General features: G+C 49.7%; 1 protein-coding gene across 1 annotated transcript; it reads right to left on the bottom strand.

Annotated features, from left to right (window-relative positions):
• Positions 1–2,407: 2,407 nt before the first annotated feature.
• On the bottom strand, positions 2,408–24,686 carry FAM167A (family with sequence similarity 167 member A). Its single transcript, XM_009942311.2, has 3 exons — positions 24,553–24,686; positions 14,855–15,402; positions 2,408–5,156 (listed from the first exon to the last, which is right to left on the bottom strand). The coding sequence occupies exons 2-3, from the start codon at positions 15,230–15,232 to the stop codon at positions 4,893–4,895; spliced, it is 642 nt and encodes a 213-aa protein (XP_009940613.1). The 5' UTR covers positions 15,233–15,402; positions 24,553–24,686; the 3' UTR covers positions 2,408–4,892.
• Between the last annotated feature and the right edge of the window lie 2,731 nt (positions 24,687–27,417).

The following is a 27,417-nucleotide window of genomic DNA, read 5'->3' as shown; positions in this document are numbered from 1 at the left end:
CACAGCCCCTCTGGGCAAACTGTGCCAGGGCTCCGTCACCCTCAGAGGGAAGAAGTTCTTCCTCATGATCAGATGGAGCTTACTACAAACCATATCATCACTTACCTTGAAATCCACATCCAACCATTGCTGCTTGGGGCTTAGCTTCGCACAGGTGAGTGCAGTGTCCTCTGGTCGGAGGGGGCTGGGAGGTGCCGGTGTTCTTTGGTTTTCCAGATTTCCCGGATAGCATGGAGATTGGTGAGGATTTCTGGGAGCAGTTTGCACATCTTTTGGTGCTGCCCTCCTTTGGGGCACTGCACGGCTCCTCTGGAAGCTGATTGGGCTATGAGCAACACCCAAGGGGTGGTTCGTCACAGAAGTTTTGGGATGCCTCGCTCCCTTGCACGTATCTCTTCAGACACGGCACTTGGTTGTAAAATGTACAATGGGGGAAGTGAGTGTGATTCTGGATTCAGTGTGTAGCCTGCCGCCTCCTTCTTGCAATCCTTTTTTTTCTTCCCCTCTCTTTCTGTCTTCCTTGATCTAAAATAAAAAGCACTTAGCAAACAGCGTCAGTCTGTGAAAAAACACCCTACAAGGTGCTGGGAATACTCCAGCTGGGGGTTTTTTTCCCATATATATGTATATGAAAAAGAGAGTAGGCTGTGATAGCTGAAACACCACGCAGGAGAGGAAATCTGAAAATTCAGCCTGTAAGTCCTTAAACACGTCATTCCCTGGCTTTCCTGGTGCAAGTGGGACCTATTGGGGCATTTCTGTGATGGTATCTGTAGTGAATTTCATTAAGGGTTATAGGGAGGCAATTGTGGGAGACGTCAAAAGACGAATCACTGATTATACGGTAGTGCTTTGCAGAGCTGAAAGAGTGAGGAATGAGGCGCTCTCCTAGGAACAAGGACCCTTTTCATCGTTGCTGCGTTGGGGCTGTGACAGACGAGCAAGGTCTCGTCCATTAGTACGTTGTGGCAGATCATGCCAGGGAGCGTGGCCAGCTGACCTGAAGTCATAATGCGTAAAATTGCTTTGTGCTTCCTCTTGGTTGACCCAAAGGAAGTCAGAAATCAAGCTGGGCCAATTTGTTTTTAACTGATTTCTGCATGCTGAAAAATACATAGAGCTTTGTGTTGACTAAAACTTCAGGGATTGGGTCTAGATGGATGAAAGGCTGACACCCACTGAAAGAGAGAAAGTGGAAAAGTTTCCTTAAGGCTATTTCAGGGAAAATATTTGACTGTTCATCACAAAATAATGTTTGAATGAAAATGAGGTGTTAATGGTTTCCATTTTAAATCTAAATTTTCAGATCTATTTTAAGTAAAAGCAAGATGTAACTAATTAAAACACTAGACTGGCTCCCCTCATCCAAAATTTGCATATACATGAGGTTTTTGGGGCAAGAAAAGATAATATGAAATTTGGTCTTCTAGTTAGCCTGGAAAAATCCGTGGTCTTCCAGTCTGGCCATTTAAATTTAAAACGCAGTTAATTATTCACAGGGACTAGTCTCAGACTTGCTCTCTAATTTCAGTGAGGAACATGTCTCACTGCTGGGCAGCTGTGGACAACCCTTGAATCAACGTCCAGCCCAGTCCTGCTCCAAATAAATGAAGCGGCAGCCACCTCCATGATGCCACTGGTGCTCCAAAACGAGATACCACGGCCTTGATTCAGCAGTCCGTACACATGGTCATATTAAAGTGTATTTTCAGACTGGACCCAAGAGGTGTGAACCTTGGTTGCCACCAGCCTTTCTCTGCAGGCATTGCACATCACCTAGGAAAGGAGATGTGACTCTGGGCCACTAGTACAAGGAGAGGAACTGGCACTTGAGGGAATGAATCACCTCTCTGCAGACAGCTGAGACCTGAAGGCTCCTTTCTTGGAATTTTGTGGTGGGACCAGCAATATAAACTCATGTTTCTCAAGTCCCCAACCTTTGGATGAGTCTTTTTTTTTTTTTTTAAACAAAGTTCAGCAAAGTACAGACACACTTCTATTTATTTTTCTTCCCTAAGCTGATATATCTTCAAGTGCCTGGACCCACTTTTGACTTGGTGGCTAACTAAAAAAACAGCATTTACCATAAAAGAGTGATTTTTTTTTTTTTGGCTTTCTTTCCCATACATTTTTGTCCAAATACGTAATAAGTGCTACCACTTTAGTTTCTTCCTATCTCCTCCAGACTGCAAGGCAGAGCAGATACTGGTGGAGCCGTTGGGGTGTCCTAGTGCAGTGTATGGATAGAGAAACCTGACTGGAAACCTTACACAGCTGTAAACCATGAACGCACTGAGACTGCTGCTTCCCCGACCGCTCCCCAGGCAGAGCTGGAGCCACTGAACGCAGTGAGAAACCAGAGGCAGAAATCAATACAGACATAATTTTATAGTTAAAAAATTGTGCATTTTGATGAACAGCTGGCAGTTATAACCATCCCCCATTCCACTTAATGCAGAAAATACATGTCTGGAGCCCAGACGTCTGATATTTCTAAAGCCACGTATAATGACCTCCTAAGACTGTGCTTGTACTAACCTCTGACATTCAGCTATCAGATGAGAACCCAAAGGCAGGTCCACCCTACAGCTGACTTTAGCTGACCCTAGAGAGAACCCCCTCCTCTAAGGCATTATTTTCACTGAAAAGTTGTCATTGCGATCTTTTGACTGAAAACGCCTCTGAAAATCAACATGTGGGACATGAATTGATTTTTTTTTATTAAAAAAGTAAACAAATAAAAATTTTAATGAGATTTGGTTTTCTTTAAGATGTCCATGGGGAAATAAGGCTATTTCTCTACTAGTAAACAAAATGGCATCATGGCCGCTTGTCTTGTCCTAAGGCCAACTGGCAGTCTGGCCACAATCCAATTAAACCTTCACCACCTGGGCAGCACAAGATTCAGTACACAGGCATGGCACTGATTAACTTACTCATATAGATACACCTCCAGTGCCCCAGAAATCTCCTTCCTTAGCAGAAAGACATGATAGTCAGTGAGCTTTGAAGTGGAGGGGGAGGCATCAACAAGGGGTTACATAGTATGGGAGACAGAGGACTAAACTCAGCTCCAGAGTCCCCTGCCAGTCCCCAGCTCCCTGTGGCTATGAACCCCTTCATGATGTTAATTTGTTCCTCTCATGGAAATCTGTCGAGGCAGATAAATTATTTGTCTTCTCTGCATTGACCTAAGCTGTCTGTGGAAACCCCAAGTCTTGAAGCCTCATTGCATCTTCCCAGGCACGGCAGAGTCTCATCGGGTTCTGGTTCACGTCACGTTTGGGAACAAAGACATGGGTCCACCACTCAGCCTCCTGAGAGGGGCATCCTGCACACACACAACAACTTATTCACACACACAGCTTACAGACACAGTCAGGTACAGGCATGTCAACACAGCCACACAGCTTTCAGCTCAGCACTGACTTGCATCTCATGCTTTTCCCCAGGGCTTGGGCTGATGCTGCATGGACACAGTCATGTTCACTCAGCTGCAGAGCTCTTTTCTCAGGCACATGGCAGGGAGCAGAGCTGGGGCAATGAGTTGAGAGATTGTACCTCTCTAATAAGGTCAGGAACGATGTCGGCACAGGAGGGAGAGCCTAGAGGCACCCACGCTCCCTCTAGACAGACTGCCTTGGGTGCCAGGTGTCTCAAGATGGCCATGGGTAGACCTCTTGAGTCCCTACCCTTGCTGGGCTACACCATGGGTGTCTCTGCCCTCCGTGCCACGTACAGGCAGGTGTGCAGCTGTGTGCACTGAAAGGCAAGAAAATACAGCATCCATCTTACATCCTGCCAAGCAGGGAGGGAATCCTGTGTGTTTGCTGCAGGTCCAAAGCTCATCGCAGCAGTATTTCTCCCTTTAATTTTATAGTCACACTTTATGTTCATTACACAAAAGTCCCTTTTCTCCTCTTGAAGTTCCTTTCTCGGATGGATGTGTGTTGCTACAGAAGAGCCAGAATTTGCTGGTGCTGCTGTTGGGGGAATGTCAGCCTGGGGTGATTTCTCCGATATGAGATGTCTTGGGTATAAGTTACCTCCTTTGCCTTACTGCTTGCAGGGGGTAACCACAGAGTGCCTTGTGGCCACTGCTGACAACACAATCAGAAACACATATTGCTCTGGGTATAAATTCTAGGGCACACAGGCAACTGCTCCCTGGCTGAAGTCTCTGTGTAAATGTGTTCATGATCCATCCACAGTCTATACCACAGGCAAAATTAAGCTAGAGTAGACTGGACTCAACAGAGCAAGTCAGCAAACACATCTCATCACTTCTAGGGCTGCATACCATTTAACCCATGGTCCCTCATTGCTGGGAGGACTCTTTTGCAGCAGAAATCAGCTTCCCACCTGAAACAGCCCCATGGACCCTGTGCTTGGGCCAGCAGAGGCTGAGGATTGATGCCCAAGGAGACATCCAGGGAGGAGAGTGACTTTTTCTGAAGAGATGGCTCTAGCCTGGGAGGAGGTAAAGGGGAAGGGAAAAGGGATTTTGCTTTGCTTTGTGGCTGATCTTTGTCCCCCTTGTTTGATTTTTGAGTACAACCAACCACACTGGAGCTGTGTCCTTTTAGTTACTGTGGGGGGAAGAGAAGGAGAAGGGACTTTGCAGAAGAGCAGGAAAAGTGCACGTGTTGGGTTCAGATGCTCTCCACGCTTCCTCCATGCAGGTCCTGTCTTCTCAATGAGCATCTCTGGGCCAACTCAGTGCCCAGCTCTGCTGCTCTGCCCTGTTGCCAAGACCAGCTGTGGGTTCCCTGTTTGCTCCTGTTCCCTCTGCTCCTCTTTGGCCTCTTTTCACTGAGCCATCAGGTGGAGAGAGCCCTGGTGCTGCCCAGTCCTCTCTCTTTCTCCCCCACCCTTCCCTTTTCTTCACCCCTTCAACACAGTGAGAACCGGCGGGAGTTGATGTTCATCTTCGTGACCCCGATGAGCTTGAGCGGTGTGGAAAGGCTGAAGGAGCTCATGAGGGGGAAGTCACAGAAGAGGTCGGAGAGCTCATCCCTCTCCTCCAGCTCATACGTGGCATCGTTGAGCATGCGCTGGTGCAGGTGGCAGGTCTGCTCGATCTTCAGCTTGTTGATGTCGCTGCGAAGGCGCATGAGCTGCCTCGCCAGTTGCTGGTCCTGAAGGCGCATTTCTGCCTGAAACACAAGACGGAAGGTGGGGAGAGAAGAGGTTATTGGCAAAGGCACGACAAATTTGCCCACCATGCTCTTCCATGCTATTGAGAAGTGTGACTCAACGAGAGATGCTACCCTACTGCAAAGAACAGGAAGGGAGACAAGCATCTTCCTAGTCAGCAATGCAGCCCAATCAAATACCAGCTCAGGATGGCGAATATTTAGCGTTCAGGAAGGCTGTGTCTGCTCAGGTTTTTAGAAGCACCAGGAAACTGGAAATAAAGCCAGCCGTGCCAAGGCTGTCGGCTTAGGTATCCATCAGCAAGGCTTCAGCGCCTCCACCTCAACCTTAAGCAAAGCCCAAATTAATTTTGCTCATAAGGGAGCAACTGTAGTGAGAAGTAGCAATTAGGGGTGGAAAGGACCAGTTAAAAGAACCCCAGAGAACCGATCCCCAAGTACTCAGCCCGGGTTTCCAGTCTGCCTAAATCAGAGCTGGTTCATGACAGTTGGGAACGTGGCCCTCCACATCCCCCGTGGCTTATCTCACTGATTTGAAGTGGCTCATGGGATGGGACCTCCACGGTTTCCCACAGGAAAGAGAACAACTATCCTACAGGCTAAAGAGCTAAGTGTTTCGGAGGGTTTTTTCCTCCCTTGGCATCTAACTTCGGAAGATTGAAGATTCAAAAGTGATGAAAGAAAAGAGTTTTGTTTTTTTTTTAATTCCAACTTATAATTAAGGAGAAAATTTATTGCCACAGGATACTGGGGGTGGTGAAGGAAGGAGGTGAATACTTGGTGCAGAAATCAGCCTTTGTCTAGGGAACAGAAGCAGAGAGAGCTGTAATAGCAGATGCTGAGAAGACAATCCCCACATCTCATCCCACATCCCTCCTCACAGTAAAGCAACAAACCACAAAAGCCGCAAAGAAAAGAGGGTAGTGGGAGAGAAGCCGAACACCACTTAACAAACTTTGAGGCTTAAATCTCTCTGTGAGAGCAGGAGGGAGCAAAACTTGCTGGAAAACAGTCCTACATCTGGCCCTGATGAGATGTCCTGCCCCTTTCCCTGGTGTTGCCTCCATTGCAGGACATAAACTGGTACTGGAAGGAGACCCTTGGCACCAAGGCTCCTGATTTTGTTTTTTCTGGGTTTTTTTCTTCCTCTTAATGTCTCCCTGGGTAAGTCCTGTCCTCACCAACTTCTCATTGAATGAGATGATGCCCTAAGCTCATCTCCACCTGCACCGTGGAGCTGCCTTGACCCCAAATCCATCCTTTACCTCGCTCCTTTGATTTGAATCACTGGTTTCTTGGCTCTCTGTGGTTTAAACGAGCTCAGAAACAGACCCGGACTACATCTACAGCAATACATGAAACAGTGCATTGCCACAGTCTCTCCACTTGATTGCAAGCAAGGTCCTGGAATCCTTTGAGCTGAGGCCAGCTGTCACAGACCTAAGCAACTCCCTACAGTCACTCTTCAGGAGCTGACATGGAGGGATTCACCTTCGGTAGGCATTTGGGTCACAGCCACCTTGTCTGGATGATAACAGCATGGACGTGGCCAAACCATACCAGTTTGCAATTACAATTGAGTTTACAATTACAGATGTAGCGCTTTAACCTGGGAGTTAAATTTGTTCCTGGTCTGGTGGCTCATACCTGAAACTGCAGAAAGGGAGGAAGCAGGGAAAATTCCCCCCAGGAGGCTCCACAGATAGCCCTGGTATCTACACAAGACCTTTCTGATGCCTGATGCATGGGCTTCTGCAACAAGGCTGTCAACCAGAGCAGCCTCAGGGTTGCTCTAGCTTGTGGCACAATCCCTCCTCCTCCAGGCAAAGCCTCGACAGACGTTGGGATAGCCCCTTGCAGCATTGCCTGTCCCACAGCAAAGCGAAGCAGCCACTTCAGGAGGCTGAAGGGCTCGGAGGGAAGCCTGGCTCTTCTCCAGCTTTTTTCTGCAGCTGTTGGGAAGCCTTTTGCAATGCTGTGCTCAGAGCCTAAGCCAAGAGCTGACACGAGTATAATGAAAGTTAATCCAAGCCAAACAAGCCTTTTCTCACTCCTGCACCATGGAAGGACCCTGGAGGACCTTGCCTGGTGCTCTCAGCCAGCAGTTGGACTCCAGCTTGGTTGCCTGGAGAGGCTAAAGTCACCTTTGTACAAATCTCAGAGTGAATATCTCTCTCTCGTGAGATCTGGCAGGGTTGTGGCCATTTACCTTCTTCAGAAAAACTCTATTTCCTTGCAGATCTGGTAGCCTGTACCCCCAGCAGGGTAATGCCACTCAGCAGGTTTTTCTTCTCCCATGTGAGTTGAAATGAAAAAAAATTCATTTTGTTGATATTTTTCCCTGTTTCAGAATGAATGCTGCAACTTGACATTTTATCAGGAAGGCGATCACAGGCATTATTGAACTGACCATTGGTTGTTCTTTCTTGTCAGTTTATCAAGTTCCATAAGAAATGTCAACAAATGCTTTCATTAAATGCTTTGAGGAATGTGGGATAGAAAAAAAACAACACCAGAAAGAGTTTAAAAATTAATGACGAGGTCATTGTGGAGAGGGATGTGAGTTGGATGTTGCTATTTTTCCCTTGCAAGCCAGCTTTTCACTTTTTCACTGGTTCTTGCTTTCCCTGTCTTTTGAGGAAGTGATCTTGCTTTCATGCAAGCTGGAAGCCAAAGCTCACCAGCGAATGTCCTTCAGGTGCTCAGTCCCTTCCTCACCCTCATCGAACATGCTGACTCTGACATTTGCTGAACCACCCTTCTCTGCAGCCAAGTGGCCTGTAGGGTGGGAGCAACATGGCATGGACAAACCCACCACCCATCTACATTGATCACCTCGGCTGTGACACCATCTTAGACACAGCTCTGCCTGCCTGTGTTGTGAGACTGACCAGGGAAGCAGGGTGACCTGTCAGATGTCAGCCAAGGCTTTCCCAGGGAGATAAAGCCTCCTTCTGCCCTCCAGGAAAGAAAGACGGACAGGTGAGGAGCAAAGCCTGGCAATGCTTGACTAAAGGAGATGGCACGGAGGATGAGGGCTGTCACCGCTTGCACCGTTGTGAGCCTGCCTTGGCTTCTTGAGGACTTGGGAGCTCCATGCATGGTGACAGGTCCTGTGGAGGTGGGTCCGTGAGGTGACAACTGGGCAGGGGGCAGAGCACGAAAGGCCCCATTGTGGGCAGGAAGGGTGGTCTGCTCTGCAGGGCATAGCCTCTTTCATTCTTCACACTCAAAACTGGGGCTTGGCTTGAGATGCAAACACACTGTCCTCCTCAATGGACTTGTCCCATTAAACCCTGCTTTGTTCAGAACAACCCGGAATAATAGCAGAATTTGGGTCAGAAGCCAGAAATCCTCATTCTCCTTCCCTTTCCCAGAGGCTGCTCATGAGCACCGGCAACATTCAATCCACCTCACGCTGAGGACCAAATCATGGCTAGGAATTATGAATGATCTCTTTTCAAAAGGAGCACTGTCAGGTCAGCAGAGCTGCACAAAGCTTCCTGGAAAGAAATAACGGGATTACAGGGGACACATCATGGGAAGCCATGGGTTTTTGTTTACACAGTTCACCCACAGGGCCAGTACTATAAAGTAACTGGATGCATCCATTCATCTACGTTGGACGACAGCATGATCCCACACACTATGTGCAGTGCCCTGGAGAAACCCACGGGGAGCACCCAGCAGAAGTCATGCATTTTGCTTCCTTTGAGTCTTACATGTCAAATGGAGGAAGAGCCTTAAGTATGTCTTGCTCTCACAAACCACATTTTAACACACTCTTCTTGTTTCTGCATGCCCAGCTCCAGCAGGCAAAGAGCTACCTTTCATCTGCATGGTTGGAGCATGCTGTTGGGATGGACAGGCTGCTGGTTTGAACTTCCCCAGGTGGGAGGGAGAACCAAATCCAGATCCTTCCAAGCAGAGGAGCTACTGCAGCTGCTAGACTGAATCACAAAGCTGGACCACAGATGCCCAAAGTCTTACGAATCCAGAAGGGATTTTCTGTTTGGATCAAACATCGAGTGTACCAAGGTTATTTAAAATGAGGGAGGGAGAGAGAGTTTTGGATGCATCCTTACCTGCTATCCAGTCTAGCTGGCTTAGCCCAAAGAGCTAAAAGTAGCTCAGGGTGTAGTCCAGACTTGTCTTCAAATTTGCCTTAAACATATGGTCACAGAGAGGAAGATCAATAATGTGCCAATTGCCAGTGGTCCATCTCCCTGCGTTGCTGTGGGAAGATATACCAGCAGAGAGCATCTCATGGCATGGAGATGCGGAGCTCCTTGGGACCTCTTCCTAAAAGAGAAGAGCCCCATGGACAGCACCCCAGTCTGTGGTCCATGAAGCTCAGGGTGAAGGTCTGTGGAGAAGTGGCTGCTTCCGAGGGGCCAGTCCTTTTTATTTCCAAAAGATCAAAAGAAACTTAAATCTAAACTGGTGTTTCCTTACCAAGTGCAGCCACTTGGGTTCAAGCATGGAGAAGCACAGGCCAGTTATTAGACCCTTGCCAAACACTTCAGAGAAGTCGGTTAAGTCTGTATGTTTGTTTGAAGCTTCATCTTCAAAGGTGCTCAGACGCCACCCTGCTGTGGCTAATTTTAGATGCTCATGCCTTCATGGTGCAACCCACAACCCCAGACGAGGTATCTAACCTCCTTCTGCAGCTCCTGGCAGTTACACACCACCAAAGTCCAGGATCTCTCTGCCAGATGACACCTGCAGAGCCTGACATGAGTCCCAAATCTCACCCTTCATCAGTGTTGAGTTTAGTCTGCGTCCCTCAGAATTAATCTTCACGTTACCTTTCCTGGGGGAGGTAGTTACCTCTGAGTTATGTTAAATTAAGGGGTGGTAAAATGCATTCAGGGTTGGGAATGCTGTACCTAGGACAAGGCCCAATGCCAGAGGAAAAGCCTGGCAGCTCACCACCTGAATGAGCCAAGCAGAGGGACATCTCCGTGGGCTTACATGTGGGCTTACACAGGAGAAGAGCACATCATTTCCCAGATGTTTCTGCAGTTACATCTCTGCTATGCGCATAAATCCACAATCACCCCATGAAACTGCCTCTCCCTAAAACAGGGTGGCTGCACCCAAGCTGCCCCTCGGGCATGGTCCTGTTCTGTGACAACTCCTAAACTGTGCCCTGGTTCTAGCAATTGAAGAGCAGAGATCACCTCCCTCCAATGCCTGTGCCCATGTCCTTTTCACTGCTTTAAATACAACTACAGACAAATCCTTCCTGGACCTGCTAGGTGGAAGAGGACTCCCAACACAGGCCATCTCCATCACCATATCCATGCTCTTCCTCTCATCTCCATCTCTGAACAACCACAGAGAAATCTGCAAAGAGGCTCATGCCAACACTTTTCTCGTGCTGCATTGATGTTTAAGTTCACTTAAGTACATTTTCAGCCAATATGAGTATCACAAATGGAGATAATAGTGGTTAATATTTAATAATAAATGTCTGACCAACAGGACGTAGGTGTTTTAGGATTCCCCAGGAGAGAGCATTGGAAATTTGTGTCCCTTGTGAAGAGTCTTTCGTGCATTCTGGCTCACGCACCTCAGATTTCAGCGCCAAATGCTGGTGAATTTGAGATGGAAAGAGTATTTTCCTACTGGGACAAATTCAGAACTGTCCTAAGATGTCGCAGTTCATAGCAGAGTTTTGTTCTTTAAATGCATTTAGCAGGAAGATGACTTTGAGGGCTTAATTTTAGAACTTGTAAAACCTGACAAATTTCAAAAATAAAGAAGAAAATACGGTCTGATCCTTGGCTCTGTCACCACACCCTGGCTGTTGGTGGCTTTACTTTCCGTACTGATGAAAAGCACCCACACTTGACAGCGCGAAGGCAAACGCGAGGGCAGAGAAGAGGCAGGAGGAGTTGGGCAGGAAAGTGTTCCAGCCCCGGGGCAGTTCAGCACATGCTGAGTTCTGCAATTTGCTCGCACACCTACACAGAGACTCTCAGCACAAAAACAAGAGCAGGAGTTTTCATGTCTGAATAAATCACCTTCTCGGGGCCAGAATCTCAGCAGGTCCCAGCTGACGTGGCTGGCTTAAGCTCAGTGGGCATATGTCAGTCCTATAAACCAGGGCCAGGACTTGATGTGCAGAATCAGACCCTGGGACAGGTCATGTGGGGTGAGAGACCAAGAACAGCAGATGCACAATCAGACCTTGGGTTTGTCCTTCACTTCTGAAGAGCCTGAACATTGCTGAGCCTGAACCAGAGGCGTGCAGGCAAATTCTTTGCTGAGTTGGGTGACCCCTGTTTTTGTGAACTGGGAGTAATGCTTCGAATTTAACAAGTAACTTTAATTTCAAAGCTGGGCACTTCTGGACTATCACTTCACCAGGCAACTAACCCATGCCGTAACCCGTTCTGTAGCACCACGGCCAAGCAGAAGTTTGGGCATACATGTACTGCTAAATTCATTTTGCTTTCTGTACTAGTTTTGGCTGGGATAGAGTTAATTCCAAAATTGGGTGGTCCTGCACAAATTGCCTGCTGGGAACAGTCCCCAGCATGTCCTGACTCCTGAAGCTCTAACTGTTTGGCAGGGTGCTAACTGGTACAAGCCAAAACCATGCTGGGGCCATGCTATTGAAATCACCCAGCCTAAACGTGCTGGTGGCTGTGAGGAGGGTTGGACAGTGAGTGTGATGGAGATGCATGCCCTGCGTCATTGCATTTCATTCAGTAAGGACACAGGCTGCTGTACTTCTTTCCTGGATAGAAATCTTCATTTACATCAACTTTTGCCCTTTCTTTGGATAAATGAATCCTACTTACTCTAAATTGTCTTCTCATGAAGGACTGCATAGAGTAGGGGAGAATTCACCCTGCAGTGGAGGACCATGTGGCAGAGGCAGGTTTCACCCCGGCTCTGACTACCAGATCATTTTGGGATGATCTTCGGGAAGCTGCCTGGGACACTCACACTTGCTTGGGGCAAGGCGGAGTTGCGTGGCGCTCCCAGGTCTGTGGTTTCCTACGTTAAACTAGACCAGAAGGATGGATTGGTCTAGGTGATTAGGGTGGCCTCACCCAAGGTGTGAGGTGCTGGCCCCTTGCCTGGCTGCCCCGAGCAGGGTGCTGTCTGAGGGATGTTGTCCTCTCGGGCCTTAGCTCCTGCCTTAAATAAATGTATGAACTAAGACATAACCATACCCTGCTCTGGAGCTTTCCCAGCTATCGCAACATGGGGGTAAACAATGAAAAATCCTGGCTGTGTTGGGAAGAGTGGAAGCTTGTTCATTTATTTGAGAAGAATCTGCGTTTCACTCTTGAAATGTCATGGGAAATATGTCTCTTTGTTCCACCATCCTGTGATGTGATGGCCTTGCTGTGTTCTCACTGTTTGCTGGCGGCTCTTGCCCAACAATAGTGCCTCCAACATAGCTATTTCGCTGTGTGGTCAGTCAAATACATGCTCTCTCTTTTGGGGAAATTGTTCTAAATTACATGAGTCACGTCCAGATCCAGCAAAGACCGCTATAATTAAGAGGCAGGAAAATGGAAAGTGAGGAACAATTAGGGTTTGCTTTGCCCTTTTTCCTCTTTAATTTAAACTTTTAGTTTTCATCAGATGATGGTTTATATACCACACCCTAGTCTAAAGGGTAGAGCTGGACTCTGAGACAAGTTATCCTTCCATTATGGGCAGAAACTGAAAGAACAAATCAAACACTTTAAAATCAGGGGCTTTGAGAAGGAAACCTGCTTCTTACTGTCTTTGGGCATCTTGAGACTTGAGTTTTACATCCAGTACACTGTGAATTTAAGACTGCCTCACAGATGCAAGCATGGACCCAGAGTCAGGTCTCAGATCAGGAGCTGAGTGATGTTAGGATTTTATGAAAACTCTTTGTAACAGTCCCGGATTCCTGAAAGCACTGCACTTGCCTGGTGAAAGCCATGGTCCTGAGAAGTGTCTCAACCACAAAAACTGTGACACCCAGAACTGCCTCTGTAAATAACTTCTCTAGAGATCAATCTAGCTGGGCAAATACAGCAAGAGCAACAAAAAGTCGACAAATAAAAATTCCCTGGAGCAAAATCTTTCAAAAGCTATTATCCACCGTTTTATGTGAAAAGTTTTTCTCAAAGAGAAGTTTTCAGTGTTCATCAGAAGCAAAGCATTTACATAGGAACATTTTCACAAGTGCATCTGAGCCGCAAGTGCTGTCCCAGCCCCCTCGGACCCTCTTGCAAATATTGCTGCTGTCAGCACAGTTGCAAATGCTGGTGGGACTCACAGGCAAGCTTCCAACTAGGCAACAGAAACAAAGCCACGTGGTGTGAGATGATTCCAGTCATGTGGGCCAAATAATAAAGACTTTTCACTCCAGTGAGGAGAAGGGAATTATTGCTGGAAGTGTGGTCTTGGTGTCTGCTTGCTCCTACATTTGTGAGGAGCACCGGGGCCCATTCTCCAGCCCTGAAAACAACCACCCTGATTTGGTTGTGTTCATCCCATTGACCTCCTGCGGCCTCCAGAAAAGATGTGCTGCATCCACACTACCTCCTGGGAGTCATCCTCAGGCTGTACTGACTCCTGAGCTGGGTTGGGAGCTGCTTGGGTCAGAGATAGTTGACCCAGGCCACCGTTGCACCAAAGACCACGGCAGCACCACAACATCTAAAAGATGAGCTTCCAGTGCCCGTGCCCTGGCTCTGCGCATTTTCCTAGCATCAGTGTAGCATTTCTGCCTTGTCTTCCTCTCTGTGAAACTACCAGTTCATAACTACCAGAAATAAATACGTATGTAAGATAGGGCCCAAGGCTGGGGTGGGAGGATGGCAGAAATGTGGACCAGCTTCTAATGAAGCAGGGCTCAACAGAGGTTGAACCTGTAAGAGCTGGATGAGGAGGGGTCTGAGATAAGGTTCTGGCATCAGGCATACAGCAGAAAAAGGAAGATTATTCATTAGATATTACATGGTTAGAACAAGGAGTTTCTGCAACAGTTTGAAACAAAAGGAAGCACTTGGTCTCACTGTGCAGAAATGACCTGGGGGAAGGAGGTTACCAGAAGACCTTACAGAGAGTTGTGAGTTTAAAAAAAAAAAAAAGAAAGAGGGAATTTGGCAAATACTTGGAGGTTAGGTCTGCTAATGACTTTTAACTGCAGTGGTCAGCATACAATTTCCCACCAAGGGAGTTCCTAAACCACCAATAGCCGCAAGCTGCAAAGACAGTTCCATGGGGTGGATCTAGTCATGCTGCCTTCCTACAGCCCTGAAGAAGCATCCCTTTGTGATGCCCATCAGAGAAGGACTATTGCACCAGCAGTGCCGATGTATTCATGGTGTATTCATACCTGCGCATTCATCTGAGGGCTGAGATATAATTGGACAAGCAAGGGAGAGGGCAAACTTCTAAAAAGTCCTAACCAGTGCAAGCGACCGTCTTTCCCCAGCCTGCTGGATCCCAGCAGGGATGCGGAGACAGACCCAGCTCCTTCTCTGCGGTTATGGATGCACTGGCATTCATATTTTCCCTTCCCTGGGCTGCTCCTGCTCCCACCAGCCACAGAAAACTCAGTGATTGATTGTTGCCTTTTCACCTGGGGCTGAAGGCAGGTGGGAACAAGGAGTTGCTTGTTTTCTCATTAGTTTTTTTTTTTTCCCCTCTTGAAAAAGTGTACTGTCTAACAGGGACAGGAAATCACTTACCAGTTCCTTCCTGAGCCATGTCAAAGCTTCGTCGATGCTCTCAAAGCCACCTATTCTCCCTGAGGTAAGAGTCACCTTGTCCTGGGCAGGGTTTCCATTGACATGCAGCTGCACCTTCCTCAAGGGAACTGTCTCCCCTGTGGCCGTTTTGGCCTCTTTCGCCTCCTCCTCCTCCTCTCCCGCTGGCTGGGGGCTCTTCCATGCCTGCTCCTCCAGCTTTGCCTTCCACTCCAAGTAGGACGGGCGCCTGGTCTCAAGTCTCAGCTTCTCTGTCAATGCCTTGAGGCTCCTCAGGTGGTCATCAGGAGGAGCAGCACCTCCAATGCCAGCATCTGTGCTGTCCAGCACCTCTTCTATTTGGATTTTGGGTAGAGACATCCTCTCTTGGAGTCAAACACCATTAGGGGTGTGCTGCGAAGGACCGGGGACGGGGATGGGAAACCCTCAGTGTTGGACCAGCTCCTGTGGTGTGCCAAATGCAGCTGTCTGGAGACCAGCTGCGTGGTGATGGCTCCCGCTCAAGTGCCACGCTGGCCCCGGATGAACACCTGGAAGAAAAGCAGATATTTGGTTTCCAGTTTGAGAAGGAAAACTGAGTGAGAAGGGAGAGATGGCTCCTGCTGCAATGAAGGGAGTGAGGGCTTTGGGAGAGGCATAGTGCCAAGCTGCTTCTGGGGAGTGTTACCTCATCTCCGCTATCTGACTGCTTTTGGGCAGGAACAGACAGGCTCCAGCTTTTAGGGAAGCTCTGGTTACCTACATCTCCAGTCTTAACTCAAGGGGCCGTGAAAGGGTTGCCAAGGAGGCCAGGACACGTTTATATTTACAGACCCCTCTGGAGCTGTATCACACAACTCGACATCCTCTGGAGACAGCAATGGCCGTTGCTGGGGGCTGGGGTGTCTGCAAGCACTCTTTTGCTGTTTTCCTGGCTGGCAACCCTATGCCCTTCCATTTAGGCAAAACAGGGCAGATAAAGTAACACAAGGCAAACATCTCCCAGGAGTTTGAGCCAAAAGGAGATCTGGAAAAAAGCAGCTGTTTTCTTCTTGCCCGGTTTCACAGATTAGTGTTTAGATCTAGGTTTGCTGAAGATGCCAGTTTGCAACCACAGGATTCAGGTCCCACCCATCCAGCAGGCTCAGGGCAGGAGCATGGTCCCCAGCCAAGTGCGAGAGTAACTGGGATGCTGGCATGGTTTGGGCTCAGACTCCTGCACTCAGGGAGGCTTGGACATGTGGTTTCCATCAGTGATGACGTTCAGCCTGCCCACTGGGAATGGTCCCAAGGATCCCCTTGAAAATACACTGGTGGAGGACTAGCACAGAGGAGCCAGGAGCTTCCTCCCAGCTTCTCATCCTGCCACCGCACATGGATACAGAGAAGCTGTGCCCAAAGCTCGTATGCCAAACAGTGGGACTAGAGGGACTGAGGACTCGAACAAACTCTGCAAGAGTTAAGCTCAGGCAGCTTCTGCATTCATTTGACGATAGGATCAGATAAGGGACTTTCTCAAGGTCGTATGCTCATCTATGGCTGAGCTAGGAATAGATCCAGAGCTCTGGTCTCCACGTCAAACACAAAACAAAATACTTTTCTGCCTGCCTGGTAACATGCCCAGAAAGACCAGCCAGGACGTACGCAGCTTTCTAGCTGGATGCACTAAACCACAGCAGTAAGAGTTACTCAGCCATTCTTTCCCCTGCTATTCGCGCCCACAAAGACGTGTGTAACTCTGAAATCCAGACCATAATTATGCCTCTTGAACCTTTTCAGTAAGAAGATTTAATTTAAAATAAACACCAACAGAGAGCAAGATTTATCCCGCAATTTTGAGCAGGCACATGAGCTGAACAAGAAGTTGATAATATACACACAGACAGTCTGGGGGTGGAGAATTAGTCATGTTGCGGTCTTGTTCCTGCTCCTATTTATGTTAATGAGAGTTTTACGGTGAGCAGGAGCAAACACAGATACTATATCAAGTCGAAGCCAACCACTCTCATGCCTGGAACTGCAACAATTTTCTTTCTTCTGTTGAAATATAGATCGTATGGAGGGGAAAGCAGAGGGCTGTCCTTTCGGAGAGTCAGGTCCTGCACCAGCTCTCCCACTGATGCTCTGCAGAGCTGAGGGCATGTCAATGCATTTCGCTTGCCTCCAGCTCCAGCCTGCCGAAGCCAATAAAGGGAAGCACCTAATGGCTTTCAAGACCTCACCTCTGAGTGTTTTCTTTCTGTCTGTTGAGATGGAGATTGCTAGGGGTGGCCAAACCCAGCAGCCCAATAAAGCCTGCTGCAGTTCCGCTCTGGGCTGCTGGGTTTGGTAACCTCGAACAAAGATAATATTTTTATTGCAAGTCTGACTTTTCTGATTGCCGCAGCTACAAAGCAGAGCTCCCACAAACTATGTTGTCTTGTGTCTTCAGCATGTAAAAAAACCTCAGGGTGGAAAATGCCCTGGCTATCTGAGCCCTGGGTACAGCTCATTTTGCATTTACAGCATTGCACCCTGAAAGCACAACTGGAGCATCGCCTTTGCCGTGACCCCTCTGCATCTCTTTCGTTCCCCCTCACCACCTCCCAGTAGCTTTGGAGGGATTTGATTTTTCTGCCCTGGGAGCAGAAAGCCATCCAGCCTATCCTTCACCTCCTCCTCGTGCAACACGAAATTTCTTGTTCACTCCGCAGGGACACCGCCTAAATAGGCAGGTCTGTTCCCCAGCCTGTCCAAACTCAAAAACGACAGAAAGGAGATGCCTCTAATTTCCTATCAATATCTTGGACTTGGGTCAAAGATCTGAAAGTGGTAAGCGTGTGAAAAATGTCTCTGTGGGAGGCTGTAATACAAACCTGTTTGCTGCCTGAGAGCTACCTAATTCCCAGGAACGAACCTGGCCTCTGGCTCAAGTCAACAGACCTCTCCCAGCCTCCCTGTCCCCGGCTCAGTTTCCCCCTAGGATGGTCCTGTGTCAGGGATTTAAAGTGATTAACCCTTGATTTGTCTTCATTATCACACTTGCCAGGCTCAGGGCATTCATGCCATGCCTTATTAGGAGTAACAGGAGTTTGGCATGAAAATGGGGTGAGGATCTGCTCATACCTACCAAGACCCTTTGCTCAGGGGTTTTCCCCTTCACTTGCATGAATCCTGTCAATCCTGAAGGCACAAGGACTTATCAGGTCACCAAGACGACAAAAAAAAACTTTAATTTCTTTGTTGCATTAGGTTTCTGTTGGAGAAGTCAGCTTCACTGACCTATCCTGCAAGCTGTAACGCAAAGGGAGTCACAGAGGACACGACTGGGATGGAGAAATAACACGACTGCCAAACTGATTGGATGTGAAGCCCTACCACGCCACGACTCACCAAGCTGGCATGCCCTGAGGCTTGGCTTTTGCGTGGTTGCAGGTCAGCAATGCAAATCCTGCTCTCCCCCACACCAGAGACACCTTGTGAAGGTCATAGGGTGTCCTGTGCTCTAAGAAACCAGGTCCAGTGGCACAATCTGCCGCCACAACTTCCCACTGCAGCCATTCCTCCAACCCTGAAGCAGATGCAGAAGTTCTCTTCCTCGTCACACCCCCTCAGGCACCCCTGCCCATGCATTAGCGCAGGGGAACGGGACACCCATGTGAACGTCCCCTGACAAACCAGGTGTGATGGGGCAAGTACTAGGAGGCACAGGGAGGTTTACAGGGGCGTGAGAAAAGCTTTGCTTTGTTGTCACTGATGATGGATAGCAATAAATTCAGACGCTGTTTGTGGTCGAAAGAGAGATTGCATAAAATGATGCTAGGCACAGCCTCTAACCCTCTGGGAGTTTTACGTGCCTGAGAAGTTTTACACGTCCGTACCTTCCCCTCGGCTCTCTGTGCCCTGGTCAGCTTTGAATGTGAAGCATTCATGAAGCAGCATTGGTTGGTATGTGCTGGACCAGAGCAGCACAGGTATAGCCTGTTAAATTCCAGACTGTAAATAAGGACACGTGATGCTTTGAAAGGTCAGATGCTGGGCAGCAAGAAGTCTAGGAGAAGAAAGAAAAAAAAGAAGGGAGAAACACTCATGATGGAAATGAGAGGGGAAAACCAGAGTAAATAAAACTATCAACAAGGACAGAGGTGTGGAGAAAAAAAATATTCTGCTCCCTTCACTATTGCTGGTGAAATTCAGCTTACTGTAATACCATTTTTATTGCAGAGGAGCAGCAGTGACTGTAAGAGCTTATATTACTCTGCTCGTCTTCTCTGAGAAGAAAAAAAAGCCTCAGTCCAAGACAAAGCCCAGGCTGAGGGAAGCACTTTGCAGGGTGAAGCGTGCCCACATAGACCATGGATGACACTTCTGGCGTGGGTTCAACAGGGCAGAGGAAGTGGTTCAGCCTGTTAACAACCTTCAAAAGCCACTCCAGCCTTTTCATGCCTCAGTTTCCCTCTCACGACGTAGGAACTTCATGCAACGGCCTTCAGGAAAAAAGCTCTGAGGATCTTCAGAGAAGTACAAAGATTCACCTCTAGTATCTTCGGGTCTCTCCACCTCATCTGGGTCCCCATGCTCTGACTATAATCTGTGCTGGGATACCCTCAGTGAGCCACGGAGCTCAGGATGCCGTTCCCCCGACCATCCGCAGGCACTTGCTCCAGGGGTTTGCAAAAGTGTCACCCTGTGGGCCAGACAGACAACCCTTGACCCTACAAGAGAAAACCCTAGAGTAAATTGCATCTGCTACCATCATCACTGATCTCTTCAGGTCCCAGTGGGTGAGGAGGAGCCTGAGTCTGAAGCAAGGAGGCTGAAGAAATAAGCGGTGGAGCGAGAGGTGGAGGGATGGTGTGCATTCCCCGTGCAGGGAGAGCAGTGTTTGCTCTCCTTCTCAGCATAGCAAAAGGACTGGGATGGGGTGGGGATGGCTGACCCTCCCGGGAGGTCTGCAGCAGGTTGGCAGCAGGGGCAGCGAGAAGGAGATGCCTGTGCAAGGGGGTTGCCATAGCAATGGAGTAAGGGAGGACTCCAGCTGCTGCACGGTGGTGGATGAAGGCTCTCAAGCATCCTCTGAGACTCCGAGGCCCTGGGCAGCAGATGAAGGAGGGAGAGACCCTTCACAGTGAAGGCCACAGCTCCCTGGAGCTGGTGGTTCCCTGTCAGGGAGGGTGCACATGAATAATGCCTTTCTCCATGCCAAAATGACTTCACTGAGGAGAGGAGCTGCTGTGCTGCGTGGGCTCTGGTGAGCTCGGGCTCTTCCTCACCCTGGGGTCCCCCACCACAGCCACTCCAAGCAGCACGTCTGCGGCACGCTGCTCTGCACAAGGGTCCTGCAGAGATGGAGAGCAAACCACTCCCTCAGCAGTCCCATGGACTCAGAGTAGAGCTGATCTCCCTGGGTTACTTTATCCAGCATTTGGCCACCCGATCCCTTTCCGTAGCCCCTGAAATCTGCCCCTGCAGAAAACTGGTCTCGTTCCCAAATGCCTGTATCACCCGTCCCGAAATGACCTTCAGTCTCCCCAAAAGGAGACGATGCCAGCAGCCTGCACACCTGCCCGATCCTGAAGCCAGGAGTCCCTCCATGGCAGAGGCCCCTGACGAAATCGATGTGTTAGGGCCTGCTCAGCATGGTTGGGGCAGGATGGAAGGGGGTCTGCCCATGCAAGGCTGGAGGGGTCATGGCAGAGCCTCCAGCCCTTGGTTAGTGACCACTGGACATAGTGTCTATGTAGACCTCCTGACCACACTCATGAAGATACTGAAATGACCAAGCTGAGCATCTGTCCTGGTTTCAGCTGGGATAGAGTTAATTTTTCTCCCAGTAGTTGCTGTGTTTTGGATTTAGGACGCGAAGAATATTGATAACACTGATGGTTTTAGTTGTTGCTATGAAATCAAGGAATTTTTTCCAGTCTCCCATGTTCAGCTGATGAGCAGGTGTGCAGGAGATGGGAGGGAGCACAGCCAGACAGGTAGCCCAGGCTGGCCTATGGAAATATGCCATACCACAGATGTCATTCTCAGTTTATAAATGGGGTTGGCCAGGGGGCAGGGATCATCTCTTTTTGGGAGTTCAAACTTTTCCATGAGTTTGCTCTTTTTTTGGGAGTTCCACAAAATTTGAAGAATCCACGAGTTCCACATTCTGCGATCGCTGCTCGGGCACTGGCTAGGCAAGGGGTCATCGGGCAGAGAGAAAAAAATTGTGTTGTGTATTGTTTGTTTTGCAGATTTATCATTATTAGTAGTGCTAGTGTTTTCTTTCATTGTTTTACTAAACTGTCTTTATTTCCACTCACGAGCTTTACCTTGTGTCCATTTCTCCTCCTCATCCCACTGCGGGGGACGGGGAGGGGTGAGCGAGCGGCTGTCCGGTCGTAGTTGCCAGCTGCCATGTGAAACCACGACAGCATCGTAAGAACAAGCGCAGGTCCAGGCCTGAAGACTCTGCCTTCAGACGTCCTTGCAGGGCTGCCCACATGGGCTGTGTCCCTTCATGCACACACAGACCTGACTTCCAGCCTAATACGTGACAAAAATCCAGGGAGGAGATGGAGTTTCTGTCCCTGGGTTGTTCCAGAATGCGGTGTCCTTGCAGGGGTTTGGGGAGGTGGTCACAGAGATGCCCCATGCAGTGGGCTGAGATATGGGTACAGCAGTACCAGTACAGGCTTAATGGGATCCTCAATGTATCTGGGTATTCCTGACAATTAACTGCCACAACAAACCCCCAGAAGACCTCCCAGACAACTCAGATGCTAAGGTCAGCAGCGGGGAAGCAGGCCCTCCTGCTGCTTCAGCCCTTCAGATGTGGGCACGGCATTCATGCATACATCAGGGAAGGAGGGAAGAAATGGGGCTTTCCATTCATGTATGACCTGGAGCAGGATGAGGGTTCACCCCGGCACATCCTTCTGCCCAAATGACCCCCAGACAGACCCCAAACATTGCAAAGAAGTGAGAAGGGGAAACCCATGAGGAACTGCAGCCACCCCACCAGCCTGACAAGAGGAGCGGAGCAGAAGTGCGGAGATAAGAGGGGACCAGCCTGCACTCCCTGCCCTAAGGTACCTCTCCCAGGCTGATCGCATCAGCAGTAGTGTCAGAACCTGCTTCAATATATAGAACTGTCCTGCCTGCCTAGCTACATCTTATCCCTCTTGTCTTCCCTGCACAAAATCAAGCAGGCTCCTTTTGAGGAACCGGGAGTGAGATAGCAGCTTGCTTTAGATGGACCCTGGTAGCTCCGTTTCCAGACTAGCTCAGCTCCCCTTGGTCAGCAGATTTCCAGCGGTTGTGTGGAAATCCTGCATGAAGATGGACATTGCCAGATGTTTGGCATTCCAGCAAACCAGTCTTCAAGTGAGAGGGAAGCATTTGCAAACTGGGAAGCTGGAGGGGGGTCAATGCTCTCAGCCCATCAGCCAAAACCAGGTATAATTACTCCCAGAGGAAAAAGAATTAAGCAGCAGCAGCAAAGGCAAGTTTACATCCTCTTGGTGGAGACATCCCCTCCACCCTTGTCATCTTCTGGTAAGGTTTGTTGAGGTGAAGGGAGCCACAGATTATGGGCAAGGTTTGCTTCTGCACGCACTGCCCCAGGCTCTTAGCAGGTCTTGGGACATAATCCTGGAGGTAGAAGGGCCTAACCTGTCACCAGAGATGCCCCCGAAGGACCTGTGTCTTGGCTTCCTTCCCTCATTTCCCTGCTGCCACCCCAAGAACAGCCACGCTTCAGCAAGGAAAGAGCAGATGGAGCAGGCAGGGACCTCTGTGCCCCTGCATCCAGGGTGTTCCTCGGGAATGAGCCAGGTCAGGCTGAGAAATGCTCTTTTCCTGGGAGACTGGCACAGGGAGATATTTTTCCCAAATTGCAGAATGGAAAGTAGAAGGATATGTTTCCAGAAAAAAAAAAAATCCTCTTTCAATCTCTGCTGGGCTTCGTTCTGCCCAGCACTGAGCTCACCCCCTGCAGAGCCAAGTGCCGGGGCCAGCTCCCATTAGAGACACCGAGGGTCCAAGTTAAAGCGACCGGGGGAGTGGGGTCAGCCCCCCTGCCGATCCTCTAATCCCCTTTACATGCTCCCTGTCCCATCCAATTACCGAGAAATCACCGCACCACCGCTGTACTCAGACCTGTCTTCTCCCAGTACTGAGCTGCACTTTGTTATTTAATATTGTTTAAGGCGAGCTGGTCGCAAAGAGACCCCCACTCCCTTCCCCCAAAAGGCTACAAGACTCTGAGGCTGATTATTAATATTTTTTTTCTGCAGTGTCTCTGCTACATTTTGCAAACACCTAATGGCTGCGGAGCTATTGCAAGCCCAGAGCCTTGGAGAAGCCCGATCCCTCCCATTCTGTTTAATTTTTTTTCTGTTGTACAGATCCCCCCATGAAGAGGCACCACTGCAATGGGCATTTGAGAGCGGAGGAGACCTGAGATGCAAATAACAGCGACAGCCCCGGCATGCTGAAATGATGGCTGGCGGAGAGAAAACCCACAGCAGCCAAAACAGGCTTGTTCCCGCTGAAAAGTGGGGAATCCATAGGATACAGGGGATGAGCAGACAAAGCCGAGATAACAGGGTACCAACTGGACGCAGCTCCTCACTGGAAACAAGGCACTTGGTTTTCATCCATTTTACCCCCCGTCCACTGAGGTCCCTGACGTAGAAATCTCCAAAGGGCAGAGCAGTGCCGAATAACACAGGGAGCATCAGAGGAAAACAGGGAGGGGTCTGCTCAGCCCTGCGCGGGTGCCCGTGGTGGGAGAGGCGTCCGTCTGCGTGGATGGAGAGGGCGCAGGCGGTGCCAGTGGGGTGGTGAGGGTCCAAGGGTGTGCATCGCACAGGGGTGCGCTGGCTGGGGTTGCACAAGCGCTTGCTCTGGGAGGGGTGTGGGCTGACGGTATTATTTTAGCAATTAGCCCCAAGCTATTATAAAGGGCTCTGAAGAAGTTCTACGTGATTTTTTTTTTTTTCCCCTCCTCTCAGTGTTAACGTGAGCTGCAAGGGCCAGACCTGAGCAGGTGGAAACCTGCTCTGCTCAGCACGCAGCGCCTGCTTCAAAAATCCAAGGTAGCTACGCCCTGTGAGGCCACCGCGCTTCATCTCATTATGTCCGCGCTGCACAAGCCGACAAACCTTTCCAGGGCTTTCGCAAACCTTAGGGAGGGGGCAGAGGGAGCAACAGGTGATCGGCCCGAAACCTGGCCGGACTCTTCTCCATTACACCTCATCCAGGGCAGAATAATCCCCGGGAAGGTGTTGAGTACCCCGACACCACTCCCAGCTGAGAGCAAAATCCACAAACCTCATCGTAAGGGAGGACTCAAACCCTTCCCTGATTTCCAGCCTGTCCCGATCCGCGGGGAGTCACCGTGCTGGCCATCTCCAGGGAATTTTGGCAAGGCAGGACAGCGTGGTTGGGGGTCACAATGTAAGCCCCCAGCTCCACCATGTCGTAGCCGACACACCAGCCCTCAGTGCTGAACTTCACGGTGCATGGGGGTCTCCATCGACTCCTGATGCTCCCCAGGGACCTGGTCCTTGCTGCTACCCCTTTCCGTGGGGCTGGGAAAGCCGGGGATCCCCTCTAGCACCGGGCATCTCTCAGACAGCTCCCATCCTGGGTGAGGTGGGGTGTCCCCAGGGTGGCTTTGATCCCCTCAAGCTCCAGCACGGCCGAGCCTACGCGAGCAGCAAACTTACCTGGGACCGAGTCAGAGGGAAGACTGCACAGACATCTTGGCTCCCTCTTTCCACCTCAGGTCTCCAACTTGGTGTTTGCAGAGCAGTGTCACCAGTGCCTTCAGGAAACTGTCTCATCCTCCTCTCTGTCTCGCTTCAGAAATCTGTGTGTGGTTTTTTTTTTATTTGGGGGACTTTTTTTTTTTTTCCCAGCGGTTGCGTCAGGCCGGTTGCCTGGAGACAGGCGAGCTATTCCAGTCTGAGCTTTTCAGTCCAGATTTCCTCTCTCTCTTTCATTCATACCACCAAGCCCTGAACCTACCTCCCACCAAGAAATAACCCTGGAGAGACCTGAAAGGGAGGAGCTGCACAGCCTGGGTCCTAAACATCCTCCGACTCCGGCACCTAAACAAGGGAGGAGGGGTAACGATGCCCTCGGTGTGGGTAACAGGGATGAAGGGGTGGTGTCAAGGGCAGGGACCCAAAACGCTTGCGGGAGATGCCCGGAGAGCTGGCGTACTCCCAGAGGAGCCTGTGGCTTTTCCCGACAGGAGCCAGGCTGATGATCCTGCGGCTGTTCCCGTTGCACGCCACGGAGAACTAGGAGCCCTTCTCTAAGGAGCCCGGGGTCCTCTGGCACTCGGGAGAGCGTTGGGAAAACGTTTTCCAGATGCCACGGCTTGCCCAGGGGTCAGCGTGTGTGCGGAGGGGAGTTTTGCAAGTCTGCATCAGCATCTCCGGGAAGCCCTGGCGTGGGATCCCGTGGCTAGTACCCACTTGCTGGCACCATCCATCCCCGGACAGAAAACAGCTCAGAAACCAGCCTTTGCCTGTCTTTTGTACTGAGAAAGTGCCTGTTGCTCCCACGTCTCTCCCAGCGGGGCTGGAAACCATTTTAACTGCTTCAAGGAGGGACTGATAGAGACACGTGCCACAGATCCTGGCTGACTCGGGGCCAGAAGCAAAGCCAGGGGACAGAGAGAGTTTGCTTCCTTCACCAGGACCTGCAGGTTAACCCCTCAAAGCCTGGGGATGGCTCTCAAAAGCATCCCACTCATCCATCCCCACGTACAGCTATTGCACATCTGGTGTCTCAGGACCACTGGCCGTGTTTGCGGACCTGGCGATGTGAAGGGTTAAGTGTTGGCCATCAACACCTAACCATCCAGGCCCCTTCCCACATTCAGCTTTTGTGAGAGAAACTCCCTCACTGCCTCCTGTTTTTTTTTTTTCCCTTCTCCTGCCTAAACCATTCCTCCTCTTCCCCCTGGGCTTTGGGGAGAGATTTACAGCCCTTTCCCGAGTCCGACATCCAACCAGGGCCTCACAAACCACATCAGAGGGCTGGGATTTCCCACCTCTCTTCAAATGTCAGCTAGACCAGGGGTGCCCCAGACCCCCCCAGCAATTTAGAGGCTGTGTCTGTACAGCACCGAGCGCAGTGGGAGCAGGCGCCCTGCGAGAAGCAGCAGTGCAGCTGCAAAGAGTGAAGAACAGCATTTTCACATTTTTGATGCAAAAGCAATTTTTTTTTTTTTTTTTTTTTTACTTTGCCAGCACCCTCTTTTGTCAGATTTTAGATGTGCATATGCAAAACCTCCTTCCCGGGGCTGCTGACGATGGAGAGGGACCAGGGAGATGGAAGAGGTGTTGCCTTCATGCTAATACCATCTGATGCAGACCTACAGCTGCATTTAAGCCCTTAGCAGCAAACGGGTGGCTCAACATTTCCTGCAACCTCTCATCGACACAAAAACTGGGTCCGTGTCGATGAACCAGACGGTGTCAGGGAACGGGCACGGGGCACAGGAGTTTGGTGAAACGTAGTCCCTGGTCTGGTTTTGACGTGGGATGAGCAGTCCCGGGACACAGTTCAGGAATGAGCAAGACCAGGGCCCCTTCCTGACGGAGAAGTTGGACGCAACACACAGATTTGGTATCCAAGAGCGTTTAATTGCTTAGACATGGCCAGACAGGGTCAGTTGGCCTCAGGTCCAGAGACCAGGTCTAGCATGGGTTAGTTTACTAGCAGAGGTGTCACTACCAAGGCTGGACATCTATCTCAGTGCAGTAACAGACCACACACTGTCACCCGCTCCCTCTTCTGTAAATGTTTATTTTTAATTTAGTTGTGTAATGGATTTCAAATGAGCTGCCATAAGACACCAGTGAAAGGCTGAAGCCAGGCCCCTCTGAAGTCTCTTCATGGACTTTGAATGTATTTTTGGCCTGAATATATCTCATTTAAGCTGTCTTCACCTGAAAGACCTGTGGGGAGGAGCTACTGAAGAGCAGTGATGCTCCCACTGATGAGGCTCTAACCCCAACCACCTGCAGTGGGCACCTGAGATCAGGTGTGATGAGTCAAAATAAACCTGTGCAACACTAACGCCGTCCATACCTATGGCTTAGGTTTTTTTCTTTTGCTCAGATGAAGCGAGGCTTTTCTGTTGTGCTCAGAGCTGCAGAAGCTGCTAGTTCCCAGGGCTACGTCCCACAGCATCCCTGGGCACAGCACCTTTTTCAGCGGACACCTGAGTCCTTGGGAACACTTGGATCCAAGCCTGGGTCCTTACTGTGTTGTGGTTTTGAACAGCCCAAGCTGGGAATTGCCTACTGTAGTGGTTATTTCCTCCAGACTTTCTTGGGAACCCAAATCTCTTGTGCCAAGCACCACAAATGCTATGAGGTGGATGTGAATTACAGCCAGCTAAATCTCATCTGGACCCTCTGAGCTGTCTTTGTATCACCAGAAACGGCCAGAAATGGCTGTTTATCTAACATAACGGCAGCGGTTCAAGACAGCTCAGATTTGAACCATCTGCTTCTTTCCCTGGATTTTGGAAATTTCACCTTGAAGGCATTCTGACCACAGAGCGTGGAGGA

The sequence above is a fragment of the Opisthocomus hoazin genome, chromosome 2 (assembly GCF_030867145.1).
Source record: "Opisthocomus hoazin isolate bOpiHoa1 chromosome 2, bOpiHoa1.hap1, whole genome shotgun sequence".
In the NCBI taxonomy this organism is placed as follows: Eukaryota; Metazoa; Chordata; class Aves; order Opisthocomiformes; family Opisthocomidae; genus Opisthocomus; species Opisthocomus hoazin.
This window is presented reverse-complemented; position numbering and strand designations above follow the sequence as displayed.

What these genes read in the sequence shown, in the direction of transcription:
- FAM167A (XM_009942311.2), bottom strand. Translation starts at nt 15,232, where the DNA reads ATGTCTCTACCCAAAATCCAAATAGAAGAGGTGCTGGACAGCACAGAT. An exon ending in CATGGCTCAGGAAGGAACTG is followed by an intron (nt 5,157 to 14,854) that starts GTAAGTGATTTC and finishes CTTGTGTTTCAG; the next exon opens with GCAGAAATGCGCCTTCAGGA.